The sequence below is a fragment of the Penicillium arizonense genome (genome assembly GCF_001773325.1).
Source record: "Penicillium arizonense strain CBS 141311 chromosome Unknown PENARI_contig024, whole genome shotgun sequence".
Classification (NCBI taxonomy): Eukaryota; Fungi; Ascomycota; class Eurotiomycetes; order Eurotiales; family Aspergillaceae; genus Penicillium; species Penicillium arizonense.
The window spans coordinates 197,009-213,928 of NW_019173301.1; the positions used below are offsets into that span (position 1 = coordinate 197,009).

A 16,920-nucleotide genomic window follows, 5' to 3' on the forward strand; every position below is an offset into this window, starting at 1 on the left:
CTCGTAAAACTCGATTTGTGATGCTATGCGGACATCGGGTTGGCTGTCGAAGAAAAGGTTCCACTTCACCCGCCCGTGAAGTGGGCTGTCATCACGGCGTTAGGATTATGTCCGTGAAAGAGATTTTATCCCTTGTTCTATGACGAAGAGACTGGAAGCGGAGATAAAAAATGATAGATACCTTCGCCTCCGATCTGCAAGTAACCACGTTAAGCGCTAACAGATAGAGATTAAGCTTATGCACGTCTATAGATGCTGACTAGATGACGTCACCCCGGATTTAAGAGCGCCAAGCTTATGCAAGCTAGAGCCTCAGGATTTATGCACATTCAGTGTCACTTTAGATATAGAGTATATATATATATGTGTGTGTGTGTGTGTGTGTGTTGTTTAATTGAGAGCACCGAGAAAACACCGGAATGACTGGATTGCTAGGTAGTTCATTATTCATATATACCTCTGAGTATTATGTACAGTGTGAAGCGCCAATTATATCTTATCATCGGCCACCGCCTTTCTACGGCCAATGTAATACTGTGCACAGAGAACCGCCGCTAAGGCCCATGACGCACCGGCCAGCGAGCAAATTGCGGTGAGACCATGTAAATACTTTGGCGCATCGGATGTGCGGAAGATCTGAGACCCGGAGATACCGGCACAGTTGGCAGCCATGACAACCAATCTAGAGAGCTGTTAGCAATGCATGCTAAAAATACATGCAGGGGATTGGAAACTCACGCCATAGCGACACTTCGCTCTTGGGGGGTGCGGCAATAGAATGACAGCCAACCAACGTTGAGGATGCTATTGATAAGATTAGAAGGGCCACACTACTCCGGATCGTCCAATAAAACTTACTGCATGCTGCAATAGGAGATATTGGCCACGGCAATAACTCCATACCGGTGCCATTGGGAGGCATGGGGGTTGCTTGTGCGCAGACACACATAGGAAATAACATTCCAGGTGATAGCTAGAAGCACAAAAGGCCCACGGTGGCCGGTCCGATCACTGTCATGAGTCAGTACCTTTCTCTAAAATTTAAAGAGACAGAACATACCCGGCAAACGAGAGAATAGCCAACCACACCATGCTGCAGTACACAGGCACGGAAGCCAATGCATTGGCGCGAACAGAATCGAAACCCAACTTTTTGATCATGGTTGGAGTATACTGAGTTAAACCCTGGAATCCAGACATTGAAACCAAAGTTAAAAACACATGCTGCATGACTCTTGGCTCCTTGATGGTCTTCCAAATATCCGACTTGGTGATCTGGATATGGCCACGAGCCTTGCGAGGATCGTCCAGCAGAACACGGTTGCGAATGATGTGGGATTCGCGCTCGGTGAAGTAGCTCCATCGCCCCATGGCAATCAGCGGACGGCCATCCCCAGCTGCTGGAGGCACGAAGAGAGTGAAGATGATTCCGATGAATAGCGTGATCAGGCCTTCAACGAGGAAGATCCATCGCCATCCCTCCATGCCGTGTTTACCATTGAGTTTCAACAGACCGGCAGAGATTAAGCTGGATGTGGCAGACGCGAACATCTGTCCATAGAAGAACAGACTGGTCCGGAGACTGGTCTCGTCCTTCTTGTACCAGGTGGACAGATAGTATAAAGCACCTAATCTGGTTAGCACTCATTCCGCCACGTGGAACAGGGTAAAGGTACCTGGAATGAATCCACCCTCACAGAAACCCAGCAAGATCCGAGTCACCAGGTATGCCGGATATGACTGAACAAAGGCCTGGAAAGTTGCGACAAGCCCCCAAGCGAAGAGCTGACCCGACAACCATACGCGGGGTCCAATGCGTTGGAGAATGATATTGGAAGGGATCTCCGACAACACAATACCAGCAGACAACAGCTGCGTACCGATATTAATTTGATTCGTTGTGATATTCAAGTCTTCGGTAATGGACGAAGTCAAGACGGCGCTAATATTTCCACGGTCCATTTGCAAGGCGAAGAATGCGAGGGCGAGGATAGGAATGAGGATGAAGTCGACTCTATTGAGAAGTATACTGTCAGTCATATACTTTTGTTCAATTGGATAGAACACATACTTGCGCGTCACCGCAGACTCCTCTTCATCCCAGTCTTTGACGATACCATGATCAATCTCGCTAGGGGCGTGAACGACCCGTTCACTGACTATGTTTTTCTCATCGAAGATCTTTTTAGAGACCTTATCTGAAGAGACGGACGACATGATACCAAAAGGGGAACAAAGCACAAAAAGAAGAACGTGGAGGCCAGTGTCTACTGCATTCTTCGCGACCGATCAAACATACTTATAGAAAAGTAAAAAAAAAAAAAAAAGAAAAAATAGACCCCAGCCCTATCATAGATTGATTGCGTCGGTCTACGCGAGGCCATCCAGACCTCAGCCAATACTGGGTTTGTTTGCGACACGGAGGGCAGGTATGGCGCAATCATAGTGGATTTGACGAACATTAATTGCCGATGGGTTCGGGTGTTCAACACCAATTATATTTATACTGTTTACATTGGCATTCGGTTTTCCCGAGCTGATAGCCACGTTTTTATTTACTTTGGCTTCCAAGGTTTAATGTGATGTTGTTGGGGTTGTAAGGTAACTTATGACAGCCGATCTATGAAGTATTCGCTTCCAACCTTGGAACTTTGATTATTGTTTCAAAATCAAGTTTACCCTCGTTTTTCGAATGGAATAATTTCTATGTTTATAAATCTTAATCTTTTACATCGAAAATAAGGACATCTCATACTCATTACACCCAAACATCCCAAGACACGCCGTACCGACTGACTAACGGCACCTGCGGTCCTTCCGCCTCTATAATATATCCATCATCGCACCAGTCAAACGAGACCTGAGGCTGGGCACCGTAGAATCCATCGTACCTCGTATGCAAAGCATCGGAGAGAGTATTAACCGAGTCTTGCGGCTGGAGGACATTCCAGGGGTGGATGCAGGTCACTCCTTGGCAGGACTTTAGTACCATGAGAAGAGCATCCAGTCGGCTGATGGCTTGACTAATGCTGCGACCGAGAATGCGAGTGTCTCCTCCACTTAACTGGGAGGTACCCGGATACAGGTTGTGTAGCTGGTAAGGATCGGTCTGACAGCACAGTCAGTGGTCTATTCCTCATATAGAGCGATTGTGTACTCACCGATAGATCATATAGTTCATGTTCATTGTTGCACCAGACTGAGTAGTAAAGGTTGTAGCCTTCCCCTAGAAGGCGAACTGATTTGTATGTGTTGTTTGGGATCTTGCTTGAGCCGTCCGGACCTGCACTAATCAGAATGTTTGTAATCCATGGATGTATTGCGATCGCGCTCACCAATTCCACCGAAAATCCCCTCCACAACTGCATTGCCCCAATATTCCACGGTAACATGTTCATGTCTCTCCGCGTCGAAACTAGGTGTGATAGGAATTGCAGTCCCATCAAAGTCCTCTCGCGCTGGAATGCCCGCCAGATGGAAGAATGTTGGCGCCAAGTCGATATGCGTGGTCACTGCATCCTGCACATGGCCCTGAGGAACACCAGGCCCACGAATAAACAGAGGTACACGGATATCTTCCTCAAACCCACAAGTCTTCCCGGGGGGCAGCCGGTGTTGACCGATATGGAAGCCATTGTCGGAAGTATAGATAATATACGTATTATCCAGCTGGTCACTCTCCTGAAGTCTAGTCACTAGCGAGTCAACCAACTCATCCACACCCTGCAGCGCGCGCAAGCGAGAGCGATAGAAATGGTCATTATACTCGACGACCGATTGGTTCTGCTGAGGAAGATCGCGAATCCAATTAACCCCGCTTGGCTGTGAAATGGTTAAAACTGCCGAAATGCATTGTGATTGCTACGCTCACCTGGTCCGGATTGAAATTCGCTGTACGGGGAATTGTAACATTCTCAAACAGATGTTCGTGACGTTCCAATGGAATCGGTTCAGACATGACAATCTTCCCGAATGAAATTGCGTTCGGATCGACGTTGGAGTGAGGCGCTACCGGCGACACCGCGAGGAAAAAAGGTCTTTCTCCATCCAATGCATCATCTAGGAATCCCAGTGCTTTCCTTGTAATCACATCGGTGGTGTGTTCACCCTCGTAGCTGACAGGCGGCTCATGGTTTCGCTGGTATGTAGAATTCAGGTAGGAATAGGTATATGGATCCAACAAGAAGTCTGAGCCATTGAATCCGTTGATATAAGGGCTGTGATAGTTATCGACTGTGTGCGAATTGAACATTTTGCCCGTGTAGTAGGTATCATAGCCGGCCTGTTGAAGCCAGATCGGGAGGAAGTCATCGTTGAAGCCGCGTTCAACAAATTTGGGATATCCGCCTGGAAAGTTAGCATTAATTCTCTAACGTTTCAATTTCGTGACTCACCGTATGGCGGGTTGACATCGGTCACATTAGTATTATGCGCCTGGCGACCAGTCCATAAGCTCACGCGCGATGGACAGCATAGAGCAGTCGTAACAAAATGATTACGGAAAAAGGTTCCTCGGTCGCGGATATGTCTCGTGATGTGAGGAGTATAACTGATCGAGTCCAGCTCCAAATCCTGATCATCGGTGATCACAAAGAGAATATTTGGCTGTCGCGATGAATGCGCTCCATTGGATAAGATGGACTGTACAGCATCTTGTAGCTGTGTCAAGGTAGCACCGTCTACCGCGGCGAACAGACTGAGAGCAGTGAACAACTTCATTTTGAGATGAGGTTATCGGGAAAGCCGCTTGTTATCAACAAAAAACGTGGAGAGTGGGGAGTAGAAATATGATGCAATTAGTGGCGCCAATGGCGATCTCCGGATTGTAATTGCCGAGATATCCTCAACTTACAGTTATACACTTATTCCCAGGCGAGTGCCGCACCCCAAAACACATAGTAAATGCGATATATGCTACACTTATCCCAACAACCACATTTCTATTTTATCTATAACTATTAGCACTGCATATGAATTTCAAAGAAATCGAAAAGTGATCTTATCATCATGTTAAAAATTACCGAAAATTACGTTTATAGAAGCTTACATATCTTAATTTCTGAGTTGTAAACCATCCCAAACTTCCTAAAGGCTAGATATCATCTAAAAAGCATATTTCTACAAGCAATGATCCCGGTTGTGGAGATGTAAACCTGTAATTTATCGCACGTACCCTACATTAGGTAGAGTAGACGGAGAACCCTGAAAATAGTACAGGACCACAAGGTACGACATTTGCATACATCTATTGGTCAATATGTGGATATGTTGCTGTTCTGTATAATTGTTCAAAGTGGATCCATGGCGTGCTTTGCATCTGCGATGAGATCAGAGCTAATAAATATACCCGGATAGTACTTGGGTTTATAGCCGACATCAAAATCACGTCTTATCAAAGGCTATCCGAAGCGAGATGGCTTGCATGTCTCGGACCCTTGATTTATATCCTGACCGCCCCAACTTTTCGCATGCACGCATGACTGTCAATCCAACATGGCAGATCGCGCGACAGAATCCGTGGTACCGCCAGACACGAACTCAATCGAAAATGAAAACAGACATGCACCCGATGAGGAAAGCCCACTGCTATCTCAATCGCCTCAATCCCAGATAGCAGAGCCTAGTGCGAAGGCTCTCGCGGGGGTGGGAACCATTATAGCAGTGTTGTTACTTGGTAAGATCTGTGTGCGACAAAAAAGAGTCGAAATCTAACTTGATAGGCGAATTTATTTCCAATGCCGATGCGACACTGGTCATGGCAGCGGCAGGACGTATATCCTCCGAATTCAATAGACTGCGCGATGCCAGTTGGTTGTCCACTGGGTATACCCTTGGTCTTTGCGCTGCCCAACCGATGGTGAGTGACCCGAGTCGGGTGGCTTCGGAATAGCGTGTAACGGAGTATAGTATGGCAAATTGAGCGATATCTACGGTCGCAGGCCACTATTGCTTATCTCATATTTCCTTTTCGCAGTGGGATGTATCCTTAGGTATGCGAATTCTTCGTCACATAGGTCTAATTCTAACAAAAACAGCGGTATTGGTTCGCAAATGTGGATGGTCGTACTGGGTCGAGGCATTAGCGGCATGGGTGGCGCGGGCATTATGACAATCAGCTCTGTGGTCATTACAGACATAGTTCCCAAGCGGGAAATAGCCAGTTGGCGGGCGTATGTGAACATCGCCATGACTCTGGGTCGCAGCCTCGGAGGGCCTATGGGTGGATGGCTGAGCGATACAATTGGATGGAGATGGTATGTTCTACATTTATTACGATACAAACCTCTCTAACATGGTTCTAGGCTATTCATCCTCCAAGCACCATTCCTTGCTCTCGCTGCCCTACTGGTAGTAATGAAACTGAATGTCGCTGAAAAGATAGATCCCAACTCCAAGGACAGCAAACTCGCCAAAATCGACTTCCTAGGAACATCCCTCCTAGGGTCATCTATTATCGCCATGACTCTTCTTCTCGACCAAGGTGGAAAGTCATTCCCCTGGTACTCATGGTGGACTGCCCTACTAGGAAGTGGTGGTATATCACTCCTAGTGGCATTTGTCCTTGTCGAAGCCTACGTTGCCCGCGAGCCAATCTTCAGCCTGCGCATTCTCCGTCGACCGAATGTATCGGCCGCGTACACCATCGGAACCCTCCAGGTAGCAGCACAACTGGGAATGCTATTCTCAGTCCCTCTATATTTCCAAGTAACACAGCGAGCATCAACTACAGCGGCAGGTGGCCATCTCGTTCCGGCCGTGGTTGGAAATACTCTCGGCTCACTAGTTGCTGGAATATTCATTAGACGCACAGGACACTACAAGGGCCTCCTCATCGCAGCCGGTCTTGTCGCATCAATTTCCTATATACTGCTCTTCCTCCGCTGGGAGGGAAACACCGGCTTCTGGGAATCACTCTACATCCTCCCCGGTGGTCTAGGCACAGGAATTGCATCAGCTTCAGCTTTTGTAGCGATGACAGCCCTACTACCACCAGAGGAAGTAGCCATGGCTACTGCAGGATACATGTTGCTAATCGGCTTCTCAATGACAGCTGGAGTGACGACTTCGAATTCTGTTTTGGGGATGGAGTTCCAGCGTGAGCTGCGGAAGAATCTACAAGGACCAGGCTCTGAGAAGGTATGTCTACCCAGATTAGATTTTGGACGCTACTAATTGTAATAGGTGATTAAACGAGCTATGGCTGATACGAACTATATTGCCCATCTTACTGGTAAGGTACGAGATATTGTGATAGCCTGTTATGTTAGTGGACTCAAGCATACATACCGTAAGTCCGAATCTTATCGTGAAAGGTTGAGTATCCGATACTAACATGGTATAGTTGTCTCTCTCGCTTGTTCTTTACTTGCATCCTTTACTGGGTTGTTCATTCACCATCATCAACTTTAGACTGTTGTACACTTCTTTCAATCTTGTTTTATACATCATTTATTCATGGTCATGTTTCTATACGCAAATCTAAAAATGGTCCCGGCAAGCATCGTGACCGCCGAACTACTTTCGGAGATTTTTATATTTCACCAGCCGCTCTTTTCCAGCATGTACTATCTGATAGGCCTTTGTTTGGGAAAGCAAGCTCATAATATTTATTTGCATATGACAATCATGTAATTAACTGTCGATGCTTGAGAAGTAAGAGTTCCAAGACCCCTTCCCTCAGATTTTTCCATTCGCAACGATTAACAGTTGGACTTCACGTCATCACCTCCAGGTATCACTAATAGTGACCGATGTAGTACCGCAGACTGCTGGCACTGTGTAGGACCGGTTGGGGTCACTCTCCCACTGGATGCTGCCATCGCTCTCAACACGAATATACTTGTAGGAGAAGGTAGTTCCTGCGGGCAGAGTCGCAGTAACAAACCAAAGATGATTGCTACTGGTATAGCTCGAAGCGCTCAGCGCAATAGCACTGCTTGTACTCCAGCTTCCAAGTTGAGAAATGGATCCTGCAAGCTTGACGTTCTCACCATAGACGGTAGTCGCAATCACATCAAATGTAACGGCCACGGCAGTAGGGACAGTGCAAGCTGTGGTAGTTGATGTAGTCTTTGTAGTTGTAGTGGTCGCCGTAGTGGTAGTGCCAGTGGCTGTCGTGGTACCAGAGCCCGATCCACTGGTCAGGGTGGTAGGCCAGGCGGTGTTGGTCGCAGTGCTGAAGGTACCAATAGCGGAAGTTGAGCTGCATTGAGAAGGCACACTGCTAGCAGAAGTCTCACCCCAGGGGGCCGGAACCACGGCGTTACGGCGCTCATTGGCAGTCAACAAAGCTGCATAGGACCAAGTCAGGTCACGGGCAGAGAGCGGTGATCCATCGGACCTCGAGAATTGCTCAGCCAGGGAACCGTTTGACATGGCGTAGGTTTCCTATACACCTGTCAGCCTCACTTGACAATACCTGATTTCAACTCAAACGTACCACGATGCTAACGTATCCATCGGCATATGTCTTCACGGCGCTCACAATAGAAGCATAGGTACTGCTAGAGGAAGCATAAGTACCGGTAGCAGCGGAACTGTAAATGTCCTGGAAGAAGCTCAGCGAGACACTAGTAATGGTCAAAGAACCAATCTTGTTCCAGGTGTAGAGCGCATCATACAGCTGCTCAGCAGCAGCCAATGTGCACAGGTACCAAGGATTTCCGTTGTAGTACGAGTCCTCAGCATATCGGCCAACAGAAACAGCAACACCAGCAGCCTTGCCCGAGTTGACCGTGTAGATTGAGCGGAAAGAATCTGTCACAGCCTTGTGGTTGGCGAGAGCTCGTGCGGAGCAGGGCTGGAAAGTAGTATCATCGCAGCCAGCCTCTGGGTCAAAAGTGTGAATGCTACCAAGGATTGTATTGGCATCCTTGCCAGTGCGACCGCCACCAAAGTTTGCTAGCGTGTAAGATCCAGTCCAGAATGACTGCAGGAAGCATAGGACCTGGGGTGCCTGGGAGTCGCAGTACGAGCAGGAGGAGCCCACTTTACTCGCGAAGCTGCTACCCTCAACCAAAGCGCGGTGCTGTGCTGCAATAGTGAAGAATGAAGATCCAGAGACTTCCTCCCACAGGTCTGTCATGTATTAGCAAGAGTCATGCAGAATAATAGGAAGACGGACCATATCCAGTCTGGTTCCAGTACTGGGCCACATATGAGAGATCGTTGCGTACAATAGGCCAGACAATGTTGGTCGCGTAGGTAGTATATCCGTTATCCTGAGCTGTTTAGCAACATCACAATAAGGAAATCCGAGAAACTTCTTACAATAAGCCATTCACCAAAGGAGATCAGTGCAGTCGCTCGCAGAGCAGGTCCATCGCGCTGAGGACGACCCCACGACCCAGTAAAGGCAGTCTCATCGACGTTGAACTTAGGCTCTCCCAGTCCGCCGCCACCGGAAAGGCCTCCAGATGGGTTGGAGACTGTCTGAATGTAGGCCTGCGCACTGATGTACTCTTCGATCACCTCAAGCAAGGCAGTGTCGCCATTCTTGAACATATCAATCAAAGTCTTGAACACCAGCGCTGAGTCACGAGTCCAAGTATAGTAATCTATGATTTGTTAGATTTCACCATCTTGTTTTTGAGATGCTTCTCTTACAGTTGGGGTCCGAGGTACTCGGACTGGCGATCACAACACCAGGCTTAGCACTCGCCGAATACGCGCCAGCCGATCCAATATTATTCAGGATACCCTGCCGCGCGACAGCGGTCTCTGATGCCAGCCAGCTATCGACATTGGTGGCGCGAGGAGCCAAGGCGACCTGTGGCGGCGCGGCGATCACAGCGTGGCCGAGGGTAAGCGCCCACAGCGCAGTCCAGAAAGGAGCCATGAGGAAGAAGATGTGAGGGATGAGATCGTTGAGATCGTGCGGGCTGATCGTCCTTTTTATAGGCGCAGGCTACTTGGAAATCACGGTCGCGATCGCATAGTGCATGAAATATTGCATGAATGCATAAGGGTGGAGAACAGGCGGAGATCTCAACTTCTTCCAGGAATTCACTCCTGGAAGATATTTCCCACGTTAATCCCTCTCTGCTAACCATAATGAGGCCGCGATGAGGCCACAATGAGGCCACTCACTACGGAATGTGCTTATGATCCGCTCCTCCACCAGTAGGATCAACACGCTCAAGCCAAGTCGTGTCTAGCATCAACATAGCGCCCTTTGTCCCCTTTAGCCTCGTCATCTGTTCATCTCCGTCACCCCGCAGATTCTCCGTCCCCTGTCTGCATCGGCTAATCCGAAGCCAATCAACGCGTCGAAGGCGCGGTCCCCCGCAAAGGGGCGTTTTGGCAGGAAATGACCTGCTGTGAATCTGGCATCACTCTCTGCCTGGAACCTGCGCCTTAAACTGCGCCCTCGGAGCTTTTTTAAAGTGAAAAGCCGTTGATTTGCCCTCAACCTGTGGGGTCGTGAGAAGTTCCGGTGCTAAGGCTCGGACGATCGACCGTTTAAAGACTGGCGCCGACTAGCGCCCTGCGTTCTTAGGTGCCTGCATGATTGTTGCTGAATTACCGAGATTGTTGGATGCGCGAATTTGATATGTCGGCCCGGCATACAGTACAACTTTTATGCAACTTGGAAATTGACAGTGTCCACCGAGATTAGCGAGATTAATTCCCCGCAAAGTGACCAAGATGCGTTGGTTCAATTGACCGATTGGATTGGAAGTACGGAATTTCTGTGCAAGGTGAGTGTGCTTGGTCCTGCCTGAGAATGGGGTTGTCTTCAGGCGCTGTGAGAACCGGGTGGCTTGCTTGAAGAGTGCAGGATGGAGATATAAGACCAGGGATCTAACTATCCTCCCTAGCCCGCACGGGAACTAGACATTGCTTAACGTTGATGTTTTCTTTATCAGAATGGGTCTGACATTGAAGAATCTTGCATTGACTGCAGCCCTGCTGTTGGGTGAGACCGTGCTGGGTCTCACCCCTGCAGAATGGCGCAGCCAATCCATCTATTTCATGTTGACCGATCGGTTTGGTCGAAGTGACAACTCCACTACTGCTGCGTGTAACGTTAGCGACAGGGTATGCCTGCCCTTGTTAATTGACCTTTGACATGAAATTCTGACATCTTTAGACATACTGTGGGGGTACCTGGCAAGGAATAATCAATCACGTATGCATCCCTGACTCCATCTGATATCCATAACTAAAATTGTGGCTAGTTGGACTATATCCAGGGAATGGGATTCACTGCGATCTGGATTACTCCGGTTACAGAACAACTCCCCCAGGACACTGGCGACGGTGAAGCCTACCATGGATATTGGCAACAGAATATGTATGTCATGGAAGTAAACATTTCAACAATTACTGATTGGCTTTGCTAGATATGAGATTGACTCCAACTTGGGCACAGCTGCCGATCTACTAGCACTGTCCAAGGCGTTGCATGCCCGCGGCATGTATCTCATGGTAGATGTGGTAGCTAATCATATGGTAAGTTGTTCTGGCTCCCAGTTTCGGTCCCTGCTAACCCTCTACAGGGCTATGCTGGATCTGGCAATAGCGTTGACTACAGCGTGTTTAGTCCGTTCTCCTCATCGTCATATTTCCACTCTTACTGTCTCATCAGTAACTACGATAACCAGTCAAATGTCGAGGACTGCTGGTTAGGAGATACTATTGTGTCCCTTCCAGACGTAGACACAACCCAGACAGCAGTACAGACTATATGGTATGACTGGATTGCTGGTCTTGTATCCAACTACTCGAGTAAGTCTTCATCCAAATGCGAAGGGCTGTTCTAACAATCTCAGTTGACGGTTTGCGCATTGATACCGTCAAACACGTCCAGAAATCTTTCTGGCCCGGCTATAATGACGCTGCAGGCGTTTATTGTGTCGGTGAAATCTTTGACGGCGACCCAGCGTACACTTGCGACTATCAGAACTATATGGACGGTGTCTTGAACTACCCAATGTATGGTCATCTTCCAACCTCTTTGAAACATACTAACTGGCCAGCTACTATCAACTGTTATACGCATTCCAGTCCTCCAGCGGCAGCATCAGCGATCTGTATAACATGATCAACTCTGTCAAATCCGACTGCGCTGATTCAACATTGCTGGGGAACTTCATTGAGAACCATGACAATCCGCGATTCGCCAGGTGAGACCCGCAGAGACTAATTGGATCGCAAGTACTGACTCTTCATGATATAGCTATACAAGTGACTACTCCGAAGCAAAGAATGTTATCTCGTTCTTGTTCCTGTCGGATGGCATTCCCATTATCTATTCTGGTCAGGAACAGCACTACAGTGGTGGAGCTGATCCTGCAAACCGTGAGGCCACTTGGCTCTCAGGGTATTCAACCACTGCTGAGCTGTACAAGTATATTGGAACTACCAACAAGATCAGAAAGCTGGCTGTCTCCGCAGACTCCAGCTACATCACAACGAAAGTACGCAGTCACAAAACTATCCATTGGTCAATGCTAATACGTAATTAGAATGTACCATTCTACCAAGACAGCCATACACTAGCTATGAAGAAGGGATCCAGTGCCTCACCAGTAATCACAGTGCTATCAAACTATGGGTCATCTGGAAGCTCCTACACATTGTCATTGAGTGGAAGCGGATATTCATCAGGCACCAAGCTGATGGAGATGTACACCTGCACATCTGTGACAGTTGACTCCAGCGGAAACATCGCAGTCCCAATGACATCAGGTCTTCCGCGCGTACTCATGCTGGCCTCTTCTGCAAGCAGTCTGTGCGGCTCCAGTACCACGACAACCGCTACTACGGCAACCCAAACCGCGACGTCGACTTCGACAGGCACAAGCTGTACACAGGCCACAGCCCTACCAGTCTTATTCGAGGAGCTTGTTACTACCACCTATGGTCAGAATGTCTACATCTCAGGCTCGATCAGTCAACTTGGTAGCTGGGATGCTAGTAGTGCAATTGCACTGTCGGCAAGCAGTTATACTTCCTCCAACCCTCTATGGCAGGTTGCCATCACACTGCCCGTTGGAACCTCGTTTGAGTACAAATTCATTGAAAAGACGACTGGTTCAACCACTGTCAAGTGGGAGAGCGATCCCAATCGGTCGTATACCGTGCCGACTGGATGCGCAGGGACCACTGCTACGGCTACTGCTACATGGCGGTAGCTCGGCACCGAGTCACGGTTTCTGTCATTGGATAGTCATAAGTTTGGCAAACAGGACGATTGGACTAAATTGAATCCATTATTTGATGCAAAGCTAAAAGTACTGATATGTAGGCTATGTAACACTTCGTAGATATTTATAAACAAAACATAACTCGTAAATCACCCAGATCCCATGGACCAACTAGATATGGAATGCTGCCAGATTAGAAGAAAGAAACTCATAAGTCTCCTGGCGGAAATTGTCGGGTAGCAAAGCAGCACGGTCGTTGAAGAAGTTCATCAGCGACTGGTTACTGACCCATTGTGGCCAGTTCATATAGTTCCCAGCTTTGGCATTAGGGTCCTGTTCATAAATGAATGACAGGTAGTATGTGTGGATGGACTTGGATGCGTAGTTGGGTAGGATACCCTGAAACACCTGGATAATATCAGAGCCATGGTAGGTTCCTAGGAACGGCAGTCCATAGTTGTAGGAGGAGAGGTATGACCAGAATGGAACATCCGGTTTCGCTTTGGTAGCGGCATTCAGGAATATTCGACGGGGCAAGGTAAAAGATATATCACCTAGAATGGCGGACAGGCGCTTGAACTGGGGATACCAGTTGTACAAAGTGCCCGTGCGGAATGGTGAGCCATATTCCTCGATATCCGGATATGTTCCGACTAAGTCTGTGAGCTGCTGTCGGCTAGCATCGAAGAAAAAGAGATTCTCCAAGTAGTCCACAATATGTTCGGTTGTGGTGAGGTTGCTTTGGTATAGAGCAAAGATAGTTCCCTCGTCTTCTTGATCGCCGATGATGAATGGCACAGATGCATAATCGCCATTGGCGACTAATTTTTCCGCGGAATCGGTCAGGACTTTGCCATCTGGTCGAGGCAGATAGGATTCGGCGACGGAATTATAGCCCAGAATTCCAGGTACTGAGGTTGCAGCATTAAGGAAGTCCTCGTAGTCTAGACCACGCAGACATTCAAGTGTGTCTTTCGCACCCCCACAGCCTGCTGCCTTCACAACAGTGTCGTATACATGCTGACCTTTGACGCCATCAACCGGGTTGGCAGGTGCAATGCTGCCCGAGTCCATTATAGCTCCGCGGAAGAGCGGAGATCCATTGTAGGTATTGTCGCCGTCGTACATGGCCATCTGATCAAATACCGAGATTGATCCGGCAGATTCTCCCCAAATAGTAACCTTAGAAGGATCACCACCAAAAGCTTCGATATTATCGGCGACCCACTCCAGAGCAAGGCGCTGATCCAGCAGACCAAGATTGGCGGAACCATCTTTGAGGATCTCTTTACCCGGCAAGAATCCAAATCCTCCGAGTCGATAGTTCATGGCGACGAAAATGACCGGCATATTCAGATCCATAGAGCTCGCCACAAACCTTCCTCCATCGTAGTCTGAGGTGGAACCTTGTTCAAAGCCTCCACCGAAGATCCACACCAAAACAGGTAGTTTTGCGCCAGCTTTGGTCCCGGCTGGACGGCGTACATCCAAGGTCAAACAATCTTCGCCTGCATTGGTGATCTCTTGGAAGATGGGAACGTTGCTCAATTTCGCGATGATATATTCCGGGAGGTTGCTTTTATCGGTACTGAAGAAGAATTGCGGACATGATCTCGCTACTGACGTCGCCCGGATGGTTTTCAATGGTGTTTCAATCGGCAGGGGTGGTCTCAATCGAAGGGCACCGGTCGGGGGAATTGCAAATGGGATGCCATTGAAGTTCTCGACCTTATCCAAGCCCGAAGTGCCAATGATAGTGGCCTCGGGCTTGGAAATCGTCACTGTTGGACAAGCCGCTCTCTTATCCGCAGGCGCAGCCAAAACAAAGGGCAACACGACCAACAAGATCAACTTGTATAGGAAAGACATCATGGCCAGCATGAGGCCAAGTGGTAATAGTTTTGATTGATCGAATTTTGCCCTTGCTTGAGAATGCTGGGTGGCCAAGGGATGGATATAGAATGTCAAGCCTCCCCACAGCCGAGTTCAGACGATCTGGATGGACAGGTTTTGCTCTTCAATGTGCTCGCTCCTTCGGCCGTGTACAGCTATTTATGCTTGCTTCTGGCCAAGTCATGGCGACTGAAACAGGAAATCCGACCGCTGAAGTGATACATCAAAACTACCGAACCCAGGCCATCCGACAGAAACGTGCAGCACAGCAGCACCCGACCCCGATCTGGTTGGATGCACAAGCAGCATCTCGAGTCCAATCCACCGAGAAGGTTTGCAAGTGGTAGTGTGAGCGCAGATCTTGGCTTTCAAGAATGCCGGCCAGAATGCGGGTGATTTGACCGTCAACCGACAATGTAAGGGCGTCCAACATATCCTTGTCTGTTTGCACGCTTTTCCTGCATGAGAATGCACGATGACAATTAGTTCGCAGTAGCAAGGCTGATCCAGGTGGGTGGGGGAATATCCCTACCTTTCTGGGGAAGAGATGAAGCCGATCACAGTGGGTGTCGGTGTGATCTGATCGATCTGATCTCGGAGAGAGTTCGAGTAGGATTTGGAACCCTTCCACTTTCCTTCTCTCTCTTTTTCGTTGAACTGTCTGCTCTCGGCCGGACAATAAGATCAAGTCATGACGCTGTGGCTGTTGACATCCCCCGAACTTCTCGGAAAGAAAGAAAATACAAGAGAAGGAAAAGTTAATATTTGAGTGATTCTTAGCCCGCGTTCCGCATGACCGAAACTATAGCTATCCATGGAGTTGGGACTGCAAGGGATTGCATACATATGTAAAACCTTCGCCAACGTGGCCTGTTACTTCAAACTCACTCTAAAACTCAGAACGTGACCATTTACATTTCATTTCAATGTCTAACACAGCTATCGTCCGGGACTCCTGCTCCATGCGAAAATCTCGCCGTCCAAACCAAGAACGCCATGCAATGCAAAGGTCAAATCTATCCATCCCTGTCCTTCAAGTGGAGATGGTTATTTCTCCCAACCTTCCCATCTGGTGAAATCCCCCGTATCCAGATCGAACATGTCCAACATTCTACCGACACTCTGATCGACCAGGTCATCGACCGAGGCAGCTCGGATGTAATATGCCGGCACAGGGGGGAAGATGATAGCCCCGCTACGCGTGATTTCCAACATATTCCGAAGATGGATATCACTTAGAGGTGTTTCCCGAGCGACGAGCACCAGCTTGCGTCGTTCCTTGAGCATCACATCGGCAGTTCGAGAGATAAGATCGTCACAGAATCCGCTGTGGATCGCCGCAAGTGTTTTCATACTGCAAGGAACGACGATCATGCCCTCAGTCTTGAATGACCCGCTCGATACAGGGGCTGCCATATCATTGATATTGTGGACGTGGTCAGCCAGTGCTCTGACATTGGACGGGTGGTAGTCCGTTTCGTATTTGATCGTTGCTTCGGCCCATTTGCTCATGACAAGATGAGTTTCAATATTGAGACGGCGGAGGGCGATGAGGACTTTGATACCGAGAATCGCGCCTGTAGCTCCGGTCATGGCGACGACGATGCGCTTGCGAGGTTTTGTTGATTGTTGTATAGGGGCATGTTGGATTTGTTCGGGATGTGTCTCAATTGGTGTCGTGGCTCCAGTTTGGCTGCCACCAGGAGAAGCGCCTCCTGACTGAGGAGTGTGAGTGCCGGAGAGCATAGAAAGCATCGTGGTATTAATCAAGGTTGATACGGTGAGTGAGGTATGCTAGCACTGATGATGGCTATAGTCCAGGGTGGCTGAGACCATTTATAGCAAACTGTGGCAAAGTTGTTGATATTTCATCTCT

The 16,920-nt window shown here is 48.5% G+C and overlaps 7 protein-coding genes across 7 annotated transcripts; 2 read left to right on the forward strand and 5 right to left on the reverse strand.

Moving 5' to 3' along the window:
* Positions 1–489: 489 nt before the first annotated feature.
* On the reverse strand, positions 490–2,217 carry PENARI_c024G05560 (uncharacterized protein; the record flags this gene model as incomplete). Its single annotated transcript, XM_022635685.1, has 6 exons — positions 490–682; positions 739–804; positions 859–1,011; positions 1,061–1,628; positions 1,677–2,014; positions 2,072–2,217. The coding sequence occupies 6 exons, from the start codon at positions 2,215–2,217 to the stop codon at positions 490–492; spliced, it is 1,464 nt and encodes a 487-aa protein (XP_022484435.1).
* Positions 2,218–2,758: 541 nt separating this feature from the next.
* PENARI_c024G12290 (sulfatase family protein) lies at positions 2,759–4,719 on the reverse strand (the record flags this gene model as incomplete). Its single annotated transcript, XM_022635756.1, has 5 exons — positions 2,759–3,109; positions 3,162–3,283; positions 3,336–3,822; positions 3,872–4,347; positions 4,395–4,719. 5 exons carry the CDS (start codon positions 4,717–4,719, stop codon positions 2,759–2,761), a joined length of 1,761 nt encoding a protein of 586 aa, XP_022484423.1.
* Positions 4,720–5,493: 774 nt separating this feature from the next.
* PENARI_c024G02573 (uncharacterized protein) lies at positions 5,494–7,410 on the forward strand (the record flags this gene model as incomplete). The annotated part of the gene is made up of 7 exons (XM_022635653.1): positions 5,494–5,674; positions 5,721–5,857; positions 5,908–5,990; positions 6,036–6,254; positions 6,303–7,137; positions 7,183–7,288; positions 7,343–7,410. 7 exons carry the CDS (start codon positions 5,494–5,496, stop codon positions 7,408–7,410), a joined length of 1,629 nt encoding a protein of 542 aa, XP_022484477.1.
* A 312-nt stretch (positions 7,411–7,722) lies between these two features.
* On the reverse strand, positions 7,723–9,838 carry PENARI_c024G10103 (putative glucan 1,4-alpha-glucosidase; the record flags this gene model as incomplete). The annotated part of the gene is made up of 5 exons (XM_022635727.1): positions 7,723–8,388; positions 8,441–9,078; positions 9,125–9,221; positions 9,271–9,557; positions 9,607–9,838. 5 exons carry the CDS (start codon positions 9,836–9,838, stop codon positions 7,723–7,725), a joined length of 1,920 nt encoding a protein of 639 aa, XP_022484429.1.
* Positions 9,839–10,869: 1,031 nt separating this feature from the next.
* PENARI_c024G10922 (putative alpha-amylase) lies at positions 10,870–13,139 on the forward strand (the record flags this gene model as incomplete). The annotated part of the gene is made up of 9 exons (XM_022635740.1): positions 10,870–11,040; positions 11,093–11,131; positions 11,181–11,296; positions 11,346–11,454; positions 11,502–11,730; positions 11,775–11,937; positions 11,982–12,128; positions 12,182–12,422; positions 12,471–13,139. 9 exons carry the CDS (start codon positions 10,870–10,872, stop codon positions 13,137–13,139), a joined length of 1,884 nt encoding a protein of 627 aa, XP_022484496.1.
* A 183-nt stretch (positions 13,140–13,322) lies between these two features.
* PENARI_c024G06085 (putative extracellular lipase) lies at positions 13,323–15,020 on the reverse strand (the record flags this gene model as incomplete). The annotated part of the gene is made up of 1 exon (XM_022635689.1): positions 13,323–15,020. The coding sequence occupies one exon, from the start codon at positions 15,018–15,020 to the stop codon at positions 13,323–13,325; it is 1,698 nt and encodes a 565-aa protein (XP_022484463.1).
* A 1,071-nt stretch (positions 15,021–16,091) lies between these two features.
* PENARI_c024G00694 (UbiX family flavin prenyltransferase) lies at positions 16,092–16,799 on the reverse strand (the record flags this gene model as incomplete). Its single annotated transcript, XM_022635637.1, has 1 exon — positions 16,092–16,799. One exon carries the CDS (start codon positions 16,797–16,799, stop codon positions 16,092–16,094), a length of 708 nt encoding a protein of 235 aa, XP_022484500.1.
* Positions 16,800–16,920: the final 121 nt, after the last annotated feature.